General features: G+C 37.7%; 1 protein-coding gene across 21 annotated transcripts in view; it reads left to right on the forward strand.

Annotated features, from left to right (window-relative positions):
• KCNMA1 (potassium calcium-activated channel subfamily M alpha 1) overlaps positions 1-18055 on the forward strand; it is a 434865-nt gene that overhangs the window by 360811 nt on the left and 55999 nt on the right. For 18 of the 21 annotated variants that reach the window (XM_040071957.2, XM_040071967.2, XM_040071974.2 and 15 more), the window contains one exon: positions 10175-10268. In XM_040071957.2, the coding sequence (XP_039927891.1) occupies positions 10175-10268 (94 nt within the window). Of the gene's footprint in view, positions 1-5648; positions 5943-10174; positions 10269-18055 lie in introns of all 21 variants that reach the window. The other 3 variants (XM_040071955.2, XM_058421618.1, XM_040071956.2) reach the window with 1 other exon arrangement.

The following is an 18055-nucleotide window of genomic DNA, read 5'->3' on the forward strand; positions in this document are numbered from 1 at the left end:
CATTCTATTATATACAAGTTACTCTAAAAGATTAGGGTTTATATTAAAGTTTATATTGATTTCACTGAATGTCAGAGCAGCCATCTTAAATTAATAACAGGATCCAGCATGGCAGGAATCCACATTTGCCATTAACTGTCTTATACAGCATTCAAGGAAAAGCAAAGTGGGGAATATAGCTGTGTCTGAGTTTCAGTTCTTTATGTGGGAGAAGAATTAAGACTGAAAGACTATGTATTATTAATACAAAATTTTGTATTGGATGCTAATAGAAAGGAAAAGGGGAAAAAAAAGAAAAAAATAGTAGACAAATGCATTTGTTTTGAAATTTTATGTGCCTTTAGCCAAAAGGTGAAAGCCTGGGACAAAAAGAGGGGAAAAAAGAAAAGAAATATTTCTTGATCTGCAGTTTCAAAGAGAATGTCTCTTGCAAGCACCATTCAGTATTTTCAAAATGTTCTGATGAGGCATTCTTGACATTCTTGGATCTTGATGCTTTATCTGCTTCAAGTGGCACACACTGTAACTAAAAGCCAGCCTCACCTGCTTTTCTAATGGTGCTAGTGTGTACAGATATGCAGCGTATCTTTTTGTATTAAGAAAGCAGGATGAAATGCATTTCCCTGAGTTTATAATGCACATAGAAACCAAAGCAGAAATCCTATTTAATTTGAATTACTACGTCAGACACCAAGCGAACGCTGCTCCACAGATTCTAAAATTAACATTCTTGTATCTCATCAAGCACCATTATATTGTAGTTTCTAGTCAATGATCTTATTACATCTGTTGCCACCAAAAAAAAAAACAAGTAAATTTGTAAAATAAATAGTTCATTGGCATAAAATGGTTTTTAGAGGATGAATAATGTGGGGGTTTTTTTCCCCCAACAAATAACAAATGTTTTGATTAAATCATATTTCTGTACTATGCTAAATTCCAACCCCAACTGATTTGGCACATTTTCTTTTTTGAAGCTACCTTTGATAAGAAATACATTACAAACTCATCAGTTTAGCTTCCTGTTAACAAAGAGACAGCAGCCGTCTGGATTATTCTAGATCCGCAGTGAAACTGCCACACTATGTATGCTCAAACTAAAGCTGTGCAAGTTTGACAAGGGGCAGATGAATCCAGGAGTTATTGTGCAGGGGTTTAAGTCTATGCGGCAGCTGACGGTTGAAATAATCATCTATACATCGCTCTGAGCTAGCTGGGGAAAGGTTGAAGCTGTATATTTTCAACATATCTAGCCTAATGGTTAATCTGTTGTCTTGTACAGGGGGTGCTGGGTGGAATCACAGCAATAGCTGACAGTTTGGAGGAATTGCTATGGGTATTTTCAGTTGCCTGATTCACAAAGTGGTAGGTAGCAAAAAGTCTAAACAAGCTTGTCATTGAATGAGGCAAGTCATGCTCACTGTCACTCCCATCAAAAGATCTCTGGTAGCCAAAAGCTCAATAAACATATTGATTATTTGCATTTAGTAATAGAGGGCTGCAGCTTGTCTTCATCCCCCCACCCCATGAAAGCTGAGCCAGATTGCAGAATGGTGACTGCTCCTTTGGAGGTCAGCTCAGAAGATGTTCAGGAGAAAGACATCGGTTAAGTTGGGGGAAGAAATAAAATATTTCTTCAAACCAAGATAGTTTAACTGTTAGAAACACTCTCTGTATTTCTAGTGCTGGATCTGACATATCTTCACAGTGACATGGCATTACTCACTACAGAGATTAAGGGGGTGCAGTATGAATTAGACTGAAACAGAAATGAAGTATCTGCAAGTGACAGCTCTGGCTGATGGCTGACTATGAAGGGAAACACTGTGCTAGTGTCTGGCGCAAAACAGTGCTGAAAGCCTAGCAGCTGATAGAGATGGGGGAGGAAAGGAGCACTGGGTATCCGTGGTGGTTGTTTAGAATGTCTGGTTTTGGTCAGGATATTTTTTCTCCTTTAAAACACATTTTCATCTTCCCTTCCAGGCAAATCATACTGAAGCCAGTTTCAGCCATTTTGTTGAAAGCACTGTACTGGTATTCTGCCTTGTTACATTTAAATTAAACCTCAGCCTAGTTTTAAGTTAAGGCAAGTGTATGCTCACAAGGAATAAACAGAGATTGCCACGGGCATTAGTTTAACTACATTTGTTGTTTTAAAAATGTTCAGGGAGTTGCAGATTGCAATTCAAATTATCTTCATTATAATAAATAAAATGTATAGAGATGGAAACAGGCATGATTCCCTTACGCAGTTTGTAGGCAAGTGTGTATTCATTGAGCTTGAAAGGGAGGTCCTGAGGGCGGGGGTACAGAATAGGAATATATGCAACTTTGAGATACCTTTACAATCGCATTAATATATCACATTTTATACATATTATTTTTTATCTCTCTAATGCTGACAGGCTTCTTGGGCAAATTCTGTACAGCATTTCTTAAAAGTAGGTAGTATTCACCCAGGGTGCAATTAGAAAATACTTCAGAAAATGCAATCTCTTACCTGAACTCTACTTTTACCCTGTTCCTTAATGTTTGCCACTCTCAAAAAGTAGTTTATAATTTGCTCGCAAAATATTCCTAGGTAATAATAATGCCTTATGGATAAAACTTTGGCAGAATAAACAATGCAGGCCTGTGACCATTTGCATTGGAAATAAGGTCATATGTCACCCTACATAAAAAGAAATTAACTAAGACTAGAAAAATAGTTCTGTTTTAGTAGACTCAGTGGTTCTAAACTCATCCCATACTTGGAAGAGAACCCTGGTGGATTTGGGGGTTGTGATTTGATGTTGCACAGAGGTACGACAAATTACCCAAGTCCAGGCAGTTTGATTGCCAAACCTAGTGAAGCAGTGACAATATGTAAGGATGTATTTAGTTCCATATAATTAACAGCAATCTTTGTTTCCCAAATATGTTTTCTATGGAAATCAGCCCACATAATAGTACAAGAACCCAATCGGATTTTAAAGAAATTATTAATAAAAATCAGCTGTCTTTGCTGAACAGGGTAACTCTGTAAGTGGTTTAGGTTCTGCACACTGTAGTCTGTATCTGCTGAAGTTGGCCTATGTTTCTGCCCCAGTTGTACAGTACTGCCTAATCCAAAAGCTCATGTAGTTCAGGGTGTATCCTGACAGCCCCATGTATGTGGCACAACCTGAGCCACAGCTTGACAGGCTATTTACACTAAGAGTAACCAGCTTTACTCTTCTGTGGTAAAAAAATATATGTAATTTTAAGAGGAATGGAGAAAGATTATTATCTCTACCAAAGATAGGTTATTCAGATAGTATTCTGTAATCCTTGCTTTTGAGGATTTAGTAAAAAAGACATGGACCATAAACAGTTGGAGTAGGGAAAAAAAATGTCGTGTGTACAAAGAATTCATTACTGATCCACTGTGGGACCTCTTCCACTTTGATCTGAGCTCTTGTCAGAGGCAGGAAGCTAGAAGTCATGGGATGAAACCAGTAGTTAGAACATTTAAATCTATAATAATTTTACCAAAAACATTGGGCAACTTGTTGTACCCATGCTCAGTAACAGTACTTGTCCACACGGTTGGAAGTGAGAGGAATCAAGTTGGGTTTTAAGCATCTCAGACTGCCTTCCAGCTGAGCAAGATCATGTGGTGCTATTAAATATAGTGCCAAGCTCCAGATATGAAGCCGTACCAAAAGACAAGTATTTTTGTTCTGACACATGCTGTGCCACTGCAAACACAAAATCTTGGGAAAGCTTGCATTTTTCTGCATGGAATATGCCATAAGACATACACTGCTATGGAAGGTTATTGCTTAATAGTCAGGTCTGGTATCTGAAACCATCACTTTTGAACTCCAGAAGAGACTGTAAAAAGATTGTGGTGTTTCTTAAGCAATTTGATTGGAGGGTTGATAAACTTAATAGATTCTGGTCTTCTTCCATTGCATGTGAAGCTACTTTGATACAGGATGTGGATTTTTAAAGATTATTTCCAGTATTACTATCTGTGCTTTAAAAATAGAACTGAGTTGATGCATATCAAAGCCTTCAAAAACATGCTTGACCAGTGACATCTGTAGGGAGGTAGATATCTGCAGATATGTGTTATCATCTGAAAATTATTTCACTTGGAGGGATATCAAAAATAGAAGTACAAAATTTGATAAAAATCTCTGAGTAACTCAGGTAAAATTGATAATTTTCAAGTAGTGTATTCAGTATTTTATACAGTATATTTTATTTTTGTGGCAGTATTGCTAATCAAAGATATATGTTCTCCTCTGATAATTTAAAATATATGTGAACTCTGGTGAATATGCATTATTATTATTGTTATTATTCAAATGTTACTTCTGTTAGTAAAAATCAGAATAACATCATAAATTAGACTTTAGTTCTTTTCTCACTAATTTTTCTATCTACCTCAGTCAGAATAGTAGCAAGCCATCAAAAGGTCACGGAATTGGAGCAGGTGCTTTGTCACCAACCAGTTCGACCTTGTTAAAAAGTACCTTCAAATGACTCTTGTAATTCCTATACACTTAGTTTTTCTGTGAGAGAGACAGATTTTGTGCTCGAAGAAAAATGGCAAGCATGGGAATGCTATTTTCTTCTCTTTCCTGTTACCAGATGGTGTTTCTAGCTGCTGGTAAACTAAACCAAGATCCCAAAAAACATGCTGACCTCCTCAAATACTTTGCCTCTCCTCTCTGCTCAGTGTTCTCCATTGAATCTTTAAGGCAATTGAAACATATGGAAATAATGCTGCTAGTCAGTCCACTACAAATAACTACTCCCTTACTTCATTATACCTCACCAAATATAAGGTCTTAGTGGCTCAGTCATGTACCTTCTTCCCTATACTATACTCATTCAGAATGAAACAAGCATTAGGACAAGATCTTTATTGTGTATTTTTACCAGAAAAACATTTTGTTGTTGGTTTTTACTAAGGGTTTCGTTTATTAGAGGTGTTATGAGGGGGGGTAGTGTTTAAGTGGCCTCGATATATTATCAATGGAAGACAAAGAGTCACAGTTTTAAGCTAAATCCATATTTAGAAAATTGAATTTCTTAACTTTCTTTTCAGAGGTACTGTGTATGACCTCCTGAAATTTACCGTATGCAGCACTGTTGAATACTCAACAACTTTTATGTGGGTTCCTTAAAATCTGTTTAATTCCATAAGGATGCTTGCACAATTCTGAAGTGGTGATCTTATGTTTTCTATGATTCCTTATTTATTTTAATAGCAGCAGAGTGCTTTACTTCCCCTGCCATTTTCAGTAGTTTCAAAGAAATAAACATCCTCCACAGATAGTAAATCTCAAAGCCCTTATCAACATAGGGGAATAAGTATTACCTCAGACGTTCTTACCCGAGGATGGGATTATTGCTTGAAGCTGATAATACTGTTGAATAATCCTTTTATAAGTATTCTTTTATAAAGAGTCATTTTAGAGGAAAAAAAAAAAAAAAGAAACAATATAAGAAAGCTGCAGGTATAAACCTTTATTTCTGCTGGAAGTGGAAGTTGGAAGTGGTACCTTAAGCTTTAATGTCTGTATTTCCACATAATATCAAAATTGATTCATGCCTGTGGTTTGAAATAGTTTTTAATACAAAGAAATTAATTTAAATTTTTTCTTATTATTTAGAAGTAAAGAATGCAGCTAGATCAAGTTACCCAAAATGTTCATATCAATTCAAGAATGCAACTACTAATGCATTGATTGATGCCAAGTCCACTGAAGGAATCCCGGAACCTGTTCCACTTGTTAATAACCGTAAAGGGAGCCTCTTCCTACCCAACAACCCCTCGCTGCTGCACCTTAACTTACTGAGTTCTGTTGAACAAGGAAAATCTACCTACTGTAGATTGCAAAGGGCACTCAGCTTGCCTGTAAAATACCGCTACCACTCCCAAAAGCCTGGGTTGAACCAAGATCTCCGTAGGTAGCCCAGTAGTTGGATGCATAAGGCAATACAGAATGGTTTGTGCATGGTTTTGCAGTCTGTTTTCAATGTGACTATGACATTACTAATGCTCTGTGAAGTGCTTACAGATGTGGGTTTCTCCAGATGCGGTGATTAATAAGTTAATCGAGATAGCTAGTCAACTAATGTTTCTGGGTGGTTTGTGCTTTACCTTGCAAAGGATTTAATTGCTTTGAAGCATTTAAAATTGTAGGCAGAATGCTAGGCTGAATGAACTTGCCAGGTATCCCAGTTCATATGATGCTCAGTAATGTAGATGTAATTTCAAATTTCAGCTCTTTTTGGTGTCTGAAAAAAGTGTCTGTAAACTAGTTCAGCTAGTGACCTGGGAGAGGCAGTGAAGGAGACAGTGTTGTTTTAAAAATAGTTAGAAAATAACAAAGAAAAATGTTATGAACATGTCCACTGTTTTGAAAGACTTTCCCTTTGTTTTCCTTTAAAAATGAAATTAGGATATAAGTCAAGTAATATGTTGTTACAGATGTTCAACTCCACATTAAAGCTGTTAAAATTACCAGCACATCTTAAACCAATTCATGGAACATTGTCTGGAGGTTATGTCATTGAAATAATGAACACTCTTTACTCAAGAATAAGCAAACATGTTAAAGCATCAATGTAACTTTAAATTAAACTCCAGCATAAAACTGAGTGTCTGAAGCCTCATTAGACTCGTCTGACATTTTTTCAGCATTGAGTCTTCCTGAACTGCAAAACTGTTATTAGACAAGTGAGCTCTGGGTTGTTACAGCAGTGTTATACTTAGGGATGTGCAAAGAAGCTCTTGAATGTTACTAGAACTCAGAGGCTGAATTGGGGTCCAAATCTATGAAACTCTGTGTTCAATTCTTGAGCTTAACTTCAAATTTTCATGAAAGCAGTAAAAAAAGTATGCATAACATAATATGGCTGTAGATAATACAAATCTTGTAGTATAAAGACATAAAAAGTGGGGACTCATTAACAAAAGCAAATATGCAATATCAGAATTGAGTTGTCATATATCACAGCCCCATTATTCAAATATGTTTGTCTTTCATAAGAACAAGTGAATTTAAGACTCCCATTTAAATTAATGCAGACACAGAAACCATGAAACTAAAATATTTAATAACCTCAATAAAAAATTTGCTAGATCCGCTTCTTCAAATAGGCAGGAAATTGACAGGAGTACCTGAAGGATAATAATTAAATATGTTTTATATCCTACTTACTGCTAAGAAACCACTTGTGAATTATTTTTGGGAACCAAGCCATAGGTAATAGTGTCCATTAGATACTATTCACATGTTTCAACTTCATGTGTTCCCTTCCCTCATTCTTAAGGAGCTGTGTTGCTAAACTGCAGGTGGCCTGTAAACTCTGTGCAGAGTTCAATGAAAAATAAAACTTGGTTTTCTGTTATATGATTAATATAGAGCTCCTTTCATTGCTACGATGAGAACAAATGGCTTTCTTAGTTAAGCAACACATTGAGGTCCCTCAGAAGGCTTTGCTAAAAGGTATTAACTAGTGAGCCATGTCCACCTTGGACTTTCCAGGCAACTGGTGACAGTAACATAGTTTGAATATGACAAGCACATATCCAAAAAGAAAGTTTATTTATTGCAGATGCAGTACCAATAATAAGTGCAGACTAGAAATGTACTTGTAGGAGTTGTTATTTTGGATGATTACTAGTAAAGTAAGACTGATTTTAATTTGGCATCAGGTTAGCATCACCTGGCAGCACTGGAGAACACAAGTGTTGGACCATATAGTACAAAAACATCCTTATTGTATTAACTTAGAGAATTTGAAAGGATCAAACGGGAGTCTTATTAGCTAGCTGAAAACTTGGAAAATACTGCCTTTTAATATTGTTTTCTCTTGTTCAGAGAAATACTTCTGGTTATAATATTACCTACAGTTGACTTGAGTTACTGTAAGATTTTTGCCTATGGTCCTGATGGCTGTGTATCTTCTTTGAACTGCTACAGTTGTATAACAATACACTTGTGGTGCCATAATGCATCTCTGGACGAACATTCTGTAACCCCATGGTAACAGATTGAGTGAAATTTAGAATTTTTACCCCCAAGAGGGCAAAATAGATAATTTGTTGTCTTTTGGAAGAAAGATTTTGCATGGTTCTTGTTAATTTGATTTTTTAAGTGCTGGAACTGAATATTTATATCCAATAAAGAGCAAGAGAGCACAGTGGATATGTTGAAGCCTACTGCCTCTGTGGTATAGCATGCAAGTAACTTTTTGATAGAGAAGTTTAAAACAAGACTAGATCATTTTCAAGAGAATAATTTGAAGAGGATGTTCTCAAAAGTGCAAAGACTTGCACTTTCTTGCAATCAGAACTGCAAAGATATTACCAGCAAAACATTTCTGTGCATTTTCACTTCATGGTACACACAGCTAAATACTGAAGTGATCTAGTTTAATATGTGCAAACTGTCACAGAAAGAAAATTTCAATTTGTGTATTTTTTGAGAATTTTCTGTGGGCTTGTCTATCTCTCAGCCAAAGAATGGCATTTGACTAACCATCAATAAAAAGAAAGAAAAGTCAAATGAGAGGAAAATTCCTTTGTCCTTAGGGATGCTGCCCAAGAAGAGAAGAAACTTAGAATAAATCATTATTAGGTGTTCATTGTTCTGATCTACATATTACCTTTTACACCACTCTTTGGCACTTTTGTTTTAGGATTAGCTTTGTTTGGTTGCTTATGTGTTTTGTTGGGTTTTTTGTTTTTTTGTTGTTTTTTTTTTCTTTGCAGTGCTTTCTTTGGTTGTGACTCCCATGTGCTAGGTGATGCCAGGTCATCTAAAAAGAGCACAGTCTGTCTTTTCAGGGCCCAGCTCTTTGGTCTTGACCAAGGCAAAATGAACTTCCATAGCAGGTTTGGGCAAATAGACAGACATGGCAGGCTGGCATGCAGTCTGTAATAAAATAGTGTCAGAAGAGGGTTATAGCAATAGGCTATTGCTTTATTTCTTCACAGATAGGTCTGGGGTAGGTGACATGTATCCCAGTTTTGTTATTTTTCCTATGTATCTTGTTGCAAGTAGTATTTTTTTTTGTCAGCCTCTGCTTGTGCACTGCTAATGTGTACTAAGGTCTTTAAATATAGCAGCTACTACTACTACTACAGCTTTGAAGTAAAAGCTTCCTAGGCATCAGCTATATTATCTTCAAATTTATTTTTCAGTTAATAATAGGATGGGAAAAAAGTTTTTTTTTTTCTTCTTTATATCAGAATAAATTAGCATTAGAATGAACCTGAGAAAGCAGGCATGAGTTTATTCCCTTTGATAGCAGGTGTAAAGGTTACATACAGATTATCAAGTGCAGTTACAAGCTCAGAACAGTAAAGTTTGTGGTTAATTCTTGTAGATGAGCTCTTAGGAAGCTGCAGCTGTTTAAGCAATACATATTGTGATGTAAGTTATCCAAGGGTAGTTTATGACTGGCAAAACTGTAAGCGATTTTATATCTGGAAATTGATATGTCCTTGAAAATGCACGTCATCCTCATTAAAAGATTGCATAACACATGCATCCTCTGTTACACAGGTATTGTCTCCCCACTTCCGTTCAACCTCATTATGTTCACTCCTGTTAAAACTCCGTTTTGTGAGGAGAGTAGGGAGATGAGGTCTGACTTGTGCTGGAGATCTGTGCACAATGGCAGGCTGCATTCACATTCCTGACTAACTGAATCATTGAACATCAAGGCATTGAATATTTTACATCTCTTCATGAAGACTCTGTTGTTTGGCATGTGAGGAGCAAGAACCAACTGGTGTCTAGTTCATTAGCAAAAGCTGGCTGGCAGCTGTTATGTTGATATTGCAAATAGTATTTTATCTGTCTGGGAATACAGCAGAGCACTAATTCTATTTTTCTGTAGCACAGATTAACTGATAATAACTAAGAATAACCCGAATGCGGTTCCCCGCCTTTGTTTTTGAAGTATGAAACCAATTTGAACACCTATGTTCAAAACCCTGGTATTCTTCTCTGCTTCTCCTTCAAACCAATCTCTTCGACTAACATGTATTTGATTTTTATTACTGTTGGGATGAAGTATCAGTGCGTGAATGGACATAGAGTGTGTGTTCTTTGCTACTTCACTTGTATTTCATATTGCACTCAGAGCAGTACTTAATCTCATGAGCTCCTTATATTTCCAGTTGAAGATGAGCAGCCGTCGACACTATCACCCAAAAAAAAGCAGCGAAATGGAGGCATGCGAAATTCACCCAACTCCTCACCCAAACTGATGAGGTAAGACTGTAAGAAACTCATATCTTCATCTCCTTTCTTTCTTTCTTCCTTCCTCCTCTCCTCCCCCCACATCAAAAATAAGGGGAGGGGGTGAAAAAAAGAGATTGTTAGATGATTTCTGAAAGGCTGAAGTATTTATTCTGTCAGCTTGTCAGCAGTTAATGATAGAGCTGAAAAAAAATTCTGTCATGAAAAACAGTTTGAAAAGCTGTTTGAAAAATACATAGGCTTTAAAGTCTTAGCTGTCACCCTGTCCTGTCCATGTGTAGTTCTTAAACAGCAGTGGCACTAATGATAGCACTAACCAATCAGGGGAACTCATGTGGTTAGTTTGCCTCAGGCAATTCTCTTTTTGTTGGATTCCCTCTGAGTACTGTTTTCTGTACTTAAGGGCATATGTGAGATGTATCATCACAATCAAAAATGAACCTGAATATTACCTTCCTTTTATCCTGTCGATTGAAATCAAATTTCTGTTAATTGATTTAGACTGATGAAAAAGTCTAATAATATATGTACTTGCCAAAGCAAAGTTCAAAACTAACGCAGTTTTAGTCAAGCTAAAAGCACATTAATTATGAAATACAGAGATTTTTAAGAGGCTAGTATATATTCTAAAAGTGGGTGATGAAAACAGCATCCTGTTGGTGATATTTTCCCCTGTTGCTATGTGTACATTATTTTACAATAGTACTCCTTTGTATAACTATGTAGTTTCCTTTCATCCGGCAAATTACCTCTAAAAGATTTGTTAAAACTAGAACTGCAACAAGAAATTGTAATCTCTTAAAATATTATGTCATTTGCATTCCTTCTCACTGTGCTTTGCCTTTTACCTGCTCAAGCAGTCAAAATAGGATCCCATAGTAGACAGAGTTTTCATGGAGATTATCCCTGCTCAGTTTTTACATATCCTGTGTTGCCAGGCTAGACCCTCAGTCCATAACTGTATCCATAAATACCATGGCAGATTTTCCACTCTGTGTGTATATATGTGTACACACAGAGAAAAATGTAAACTTATTTACATATATAAACAGTGCCATTTGAGATTTATGTGTATATAACTGTGCCTGCTCACAGGGGTTAAGTGAAAAACAATGGATACAAATACATAGTTCTTTCCATAAATAAAATCTCTCATGATTTTTATTATTGACAATGATTTTGTTCCTGTAATGATTCTGGATACAAGCAGGTGATATTTCTCACTGTATTTCAGTCACTAGACTGGAATTTTCTTTGGACAGTTGCAGAAGCATCCATATTTGTTTATTGTTTCTGCAATATAGGGCATATTCAAGGACATAACTTCCACAAATCGTCTTCATCTCTGTTTAGACTACAGAACCAAAAGTGAGATTGATTCACAGAGGGAAAATGCACACAGCTGTGGCTTTTTTTTTTCTTATTGACCATCTATTTCTGTTAAATGTATCATTAAAAGTTCTCTGCCTTCCTGTTAGCTCAGCCTTGCCCATATGACACTGATTTACATGCTTGTTTACAGCTTATGAGGAAAAATAAAATGAGCATACTGGCAAACTTCTCATTTTTATAGCGCTAGTTGTCATGCTAGGATCATTTTCAATTTACTTACCTTTGGACAATCCTCTTATCTGGTGCTAATTGTTTTAACTGCTTAAAATTTAAACATGGAGATTCCACTCACCTTCCCCCAGATTCTAATTTTAGGGAAGAAAAAGTAAAAAGAAAGAGAAGGAAAGAGAGAGAAAGAGCTGAAACATTTGGAGCTGAACACACTGTCCCTGTTTGCTATGTAAAGTATGCCTCATTTCTTTGATCTTGAGTAATAATAATTCTGGGGAGTTATACTGTTTTCATATGCTTCAAAGCTGTGTCAAAGTTTTGCTGCTTAAGGGTACTTCTTTATTCTATTGGCTCTTGGGTACTGAGATGACAGGTCCTCTGTACTAGGTGCAGGCTTTTTCAAGTCATAGCCTTCAGCAAAACATCAAATTACCAAATACAGGGTAACATACTTCTACACAAATGCCTTTCCTGTAGATATATTATACCATATATATTAAATACTTTAGTGTTACATGGTACATTTTATGTGCAATAGAAAGTGATGGTTTGAGGTAGCCTTAGGGGTACTTTTTTCCACAAGCAGAAAAAGCTAGTGTATACCGTATCAAGTATGGTTTTTACAGGACTTTCTGCCCGAAGGCCTTTGTAAATAAGTAATGATCAACAGATTGGCTGTGGGTTTTTGAAAAGCATGCCTGTGTCAGTTTGCATGATGGGGGAAGATTTTCAAAGTGCAGCCTGCTTTCATTGCCTGCTGAAGAGGGACTGAGGGAGAGTAGTCGTCCTGAGCCTGAGCTGTCTGCTCAGTAGCACATCAGAATTGCTAAACACAGGTTGAGCAGTGAGTGGAGAACTTGCCAGGCTTCCAAATCCAGACATTGTTTTCTTCCTCTTCTCTGTTGCTGCTAAATTTATTCTCCAGACCAGTGTTCGCACCCTCAGCTTCTCCCCAGACCCAACCATCTCTTCCTTTTACTCTTTATCTATACTGACTTAACTTTGGTCTAAGGTGCTAAAAAGACAGAGTGGATTGAATCAGAAGAGAGCTCTGTTAAGCTTTGTTTGTAATGGTCAAACTCTTTTCTCCTCTCTGAAACAAAGGTGGACTGTATTATCTGCTATTTCGTATCCTCGTAAATTACAGAAAGTGACAGGTACTTGCTTTCTTGCCCAGAAATCTTCAGTGTGTGTCAGCTAGAGGTACCCAAGAGGTAAATCAGCTAAAGCACTGTCATGTCTGTAGCTGATATTTATCTTTGGAAGTTTTTTCCTAAATTTACTTTAAAAGCTCCTTTTTCAAGTCAGCTTTGCCCCGTCCCCAGAAATAGCTGGCTAGTTTACAAACTTTTTCTCAACTGTGGTTTTAGATCCAGAGGATTTAGAAGGAGCCTGGAAGACAAGTCTGGAGTATGAAAACAACAAATATGTGAAAAATTAATTTATAAATTGAAATCCAAACTGTGACTTTTGAACCGTTCTGAGCAGCCCTACAGTTCAGATAATGTTGGAAATGCTGCATAGGTTTTAGATTCCCACAGTGGCAGAGGCATCAGGGAAGAGGGTATTATGGTATGAGACAAAACTTTATGACTTCTTGTATTGCTGGATTAGAACAGAGGATGGAAGTGGTATCACAGGGATTCCCTGGGACCTCATGACAAGTGGTCTGAACTGGTCAGAGAGTGGGAAGTTTTGAGATTTACTAACACATAAGTAAAAATCTGCATTACCAAATATGATCTGTATAGATACATTGGAGACATCTTTTTAATGACATCTTTTTGATTACTCTACATTACAAGATACAAAGAGACGACTGACATACAAATGCTCTTTGTGTACATCACAGAAGGTCTAGACTCAAATTTGGAAAGTCACTGGTCTGACTGAATGCTGCATCACATCAAAATGCATGAGCAGAATCACACTGATGCAATACTAGAAGAGTCTCATCAATCAGAAACAAATCTTTCAAATTCCAACAATAACTAAAAATACAAATTAACCAGTGAAATACTCAGCATTGTTGTTACTGTTTTTACCCGTTTTACATCAGCAAAAGTCTGTCCCATTACACCCACGAGAGCATGGATACTTTTTTAAAATAACTGAAACTCCCACAGGAAAAAAATAGATACTCCTCTTGTTAAGATGTGAGCACAAGGACAACCTATTACAGTAAAAAGTAAAATTTAAATAAGAAAAGGAAGGAAAAGGAAGGAAAAGGAAGGAAAAGGAAGGAAAAGGAAGGAATGCTGTGACTGGGAGAGTAATCACGTATCAGGTGTCCTTCATGAGGTGGAGAAGAAAAGTAGAACCGATCAATGCCTCTGGTATCATGTAGCAATATCAGTCCCTGTTCATCATCTCAGTTGCAGGTTCTGATGTGTGTTATTGATGAGCAGCCATGTTAACTATGAGGAGGCTATGTCGCCTGAATATCAAGTAGCAAAGCTAGTTTTTAAAAAAATGTGTCATTTTGGATTCAGAATGACCAGTAAAAATGTGAAAAGCCCTGGATATGAATCAAAAAAGGCACTTAAATGATTGTTGCTGAGCCTTAAGTCTATACTTAATGCTTTGGTAGCTGCTACTGCATGAGTGGAATACACTGACTTGAAGGAAATGTCAGCCCAGCTGAGTCAAACTACCTCTTAATGCAAGAACAAATAGCATATGACAGGACCCAAGGGGCCTGAAGAGCAAACAAATAGTTTGTCCCTGTCCACTCTGGATGTAGTGGTGTAGTTGACATAGGCCTCTAGACAAGTAGCATACTCAGCAAAGGGTCATTATCATTAGTGTCCCTGATCACATAAGAATCAGAGGCATCAGAGGACACTGGGTTTTCAGTGTGTTGCCAAGGAGAATTTCATAAGCCTGAGGATTTTTTTTGATCGAGGATCTAAAATAATTCCCAACCAGACAATAAAACTTGCTCAGAAACTGTCAAGACCCAGCTAAATGACACAGAAAAAAGTGAGCTCTTTGGCATATGTTTCCAGAAGCCTAATGAGATTATTTATCTGAAGCTGAGGAGAAAACCTCCTGTCTTTTTTCCCAAAGTTGTATATAATATTTTAAGTATATGAACAATGGCTGTGCACATTTATCTCCTCATCCACCCACTAAGCCACACACACTTAAATGTACATACACATTTCTGCTAGTGCCACTCAGCGTGAATTTGCATTGCCTCTGCCGTTGTAGTGCTGCCCTTCCATGAACTGAAATTGTGAGCTTTCTCATAGGGAAAAAAAAAAAAAAAAAAAAGTGATGGCAGATCTAGGGAAGCATTTCTCAAGCTAAAACTGGTAAAATAAGTTGGCTCTGATTATTTTCCATGATTCCCTTAAACCAGGCATGAAGGTAAGGTTTGATAAGGTAAAAGCCCACTATGATTATGAATGAAAGCCCATTATGATTAACCATAATAATGGTATATATTTATGTCCCTCAGCCTTGGAAGTTTCCGTTTTGTACTCTCAAATTGATATTCAGATTTTTTACAGTGCTAATATGCAATGGTAACCAAGCTGCAACCCAGCAGGTATATAATAGCACAGTTCACTTCTTGATCCTGTTTTACAAGTTTAGTATGACCAACATGAATAACAGGAGTAATTCAATGATTACCATGTTGCCTTACACCAGTTTTTTACAGTATTATAGAATTATTGAAATGATAGGTGGTAGTATCTGTTAGCCTCCTGACTTGCTACCATTACTAGTCCAGGGACTGGACTTTGGTTTCCTGTTTAATTTGTCTGCTTTCTATTTCTTTGTTGAGTTGAAATACTGGCTTCTTGATCTGAAGAATGGTACTCAGGTTTCAAAAAGACTGTAGTGGGTTGATGCTGGCTGATGCCAGACACCCTTAAAAGCTCTTTCACCTCCCTGCACAGCTGGACAGGGGGGAGTAAATAGAACAAAGGGGTTTCATGAGTTGACATAATGACAGAGATCACTCACAAAGCAGACTCACATTAACTGAATTTATTGCTAACAAAATCAGAGCAGGGTAATGACAAGTATAAACAGATCTTAAACCATCTTCCCTCCGTTTCTTCCTCCTTCCCAGCTCTGCTTCCTCCTCCCAGAGGTGCAGGAGGATGAGGAGTGGGGTATGTGGTCACTGATCGCATGTTGTTTCTCCCGCTGCTCAGGGAGAGGAGTTCTTCCCTATCTTCAGTGTGGGGTCCATCCCATAGGAGAGTTCTCCTTGCACTTCTCCAATGTGAGTCCATTCCACAGTCAGCAGTTCTCTGCAAACTGCTGCAACATGGGTCACTGTTCCACTGAGTGCCGTCCTTCAAGGACATGGATCTTTCACAGGGTCACAAGTCCTACCAGGAGACGTGCTCCAGCAGGGGCTCTTCTCTCCAGGGTGCTGCAGGTCCCTGCCGGGGGGCTGCTCCAGCACGGGTCTCTTATGGGGTCCCAGCCTCCTCTCAGGCATCCACCTTTTCCAGTGTGGGTCTCTTCCATGGGCTGCTGGGGGATCTCTGCATCCCGTGGACCTCCGTGGGCTGCAGGACCACATCCTGCTTCACCATGATCTTCACCATGGGCTGCAGGGGAACCTCAGCTCAGGTCCCTGGAGCACCTCCTGCCCCACCTTCTCTGATGCCTTGGGAAGGCTGACCTGAAACAGAGACTGGATGGAGCTAGTGAATAAAGTAGCTTTCAGTAAAGGTGTTTGTTGAAAGGCCTCTAGGATCACCTTAGGTAGGACAGGACCTGACCAGGGCTACACCCAAGGTGGACTAAGAATGGCCACAAAAGGGCTGACCGGTCACGACACCTTACATTTTTATAAGTTTTGGTCCATTTGAATATTGGGGTTTAATTGTCCAATTACAGCTTCAGGTTGTGAGGTCTCATCCTTCTTGTTCCTCCCTTCAGTCCACCATTGTTTATGCTGTTGAGCTGAAAGTTGTCCTTGGTCCTCAGCAGGAAAAGGATTTGTTTTGTCTACCTCCTCTGTGAAAAGAGCTTACTGGCACTTAATATGAGGCTCAGAACTACACCCCTAGGCAGCACAGAATCTGAAAACATAAAAGCTGAAACTTAAGGCTTCATCTCCACTGACCATGGTGTCTGCAGAGCTGTTCCTCTCACATGTTCTCATCCTGCTCTTCTCTGGCTGCAATTACGTCTGCACAATAATTTTGTTTTCCTTCTTCTTAAATCTGTTATAACAGAGTGTTACTATAATTTCTGATTGGCCCAGCCTTGGTCAGTGGCAGATCCATCCTGGAGCCGACTGACGCTGGATCCTCTGGACAGGAGGAAGCTTCTGGCACCTTCTCACAGGAGCCACCCCTGTAGCCCCCTGGCTGCCAAAACCTGGCTATGCAAATCCAATACAGTAATTGTGTTATAAGCCATAGGAATAAGAACACCATCAGGGTTGGTTGGTTGGTTGGTTTGTGGGGGTTTTGTTTGTTTGTTTGTTGTGGGGTTTTTTTGTTTTTGTTTTTGTGGGTTTTTGGTGGGTTTTTTTTTTTTGTTTGTTTGTTTGTGGGTTTTTTGTTTGTTTTTTTTTTTTTTTTTGTTTTTTGTTTTGTTTTTTTTTGTTTTTTCTTTTTTTTGGTTTTGGGTGGTTGTTTTGTTTTTGTGTGTGTGTGTTTGGGTTGGTGTTTTTTGTTTGTGGGGGTTTTTTGTTTTGTTTTGGGGTTTTTTTGTTGTTGTTTTGTTTGGTTGGTTTGGTTTGGTTTTTTTTTTTTTTTTTTTTTTTTGAGGTTAGTTGAAATCTTGCACAAGTCTTTTTGGGATGAGAGAGCAGGGAAAGGAAATGAGAATTTTCCAGCAGGAGAAAAATATTATTTCTATAAAGTTCAGGGTAAGAGTAGATCCACTGAGATCAAGGCAATAGAAATGCAAAGCTCTTTGGCTACAAACTGGGTTTAAAGAAAAAAAATGTATTCTTAGAAACACTGACTAGCAACAGTGGTAGCTTTTATCATAAGGTCACATGCTTCATTTAAGTGGCAAAAACACTCCTATATTTTATTATGCCTCTCAACTGTGGGTTTATTTTTTACAAATGAGAAATTAATTTTTCAGGTGCATTCTCCTACCCCCTCAAAGATTGCTAGTTCAGCAGCTTCAGAAGATCTAAATGGGAAATATTAAAACACATTGTGAACCTTTTCTCCCCCTCATTAAATTGCTTATGCAAAAGTCTCAAAGTTAACTATTTTGTTACTTTTTTATGTGAGAGGCTTAAT

The sequence above is a fragment of the Hirundo rustica genome, chromosome 8 (genome assembly GCF_015227805.2).
Source record: "Hirundo rustica isolate bHirRus1 chromosome 8, bHirRus1.pri.v3, whole genome shotgun sequence".
Lineage (NCBI taxonomy): Eukaryota > Metazoa > Chordata > Aves > Passeriformes > Hirundinidae > Hirundo > Hirundo rustica.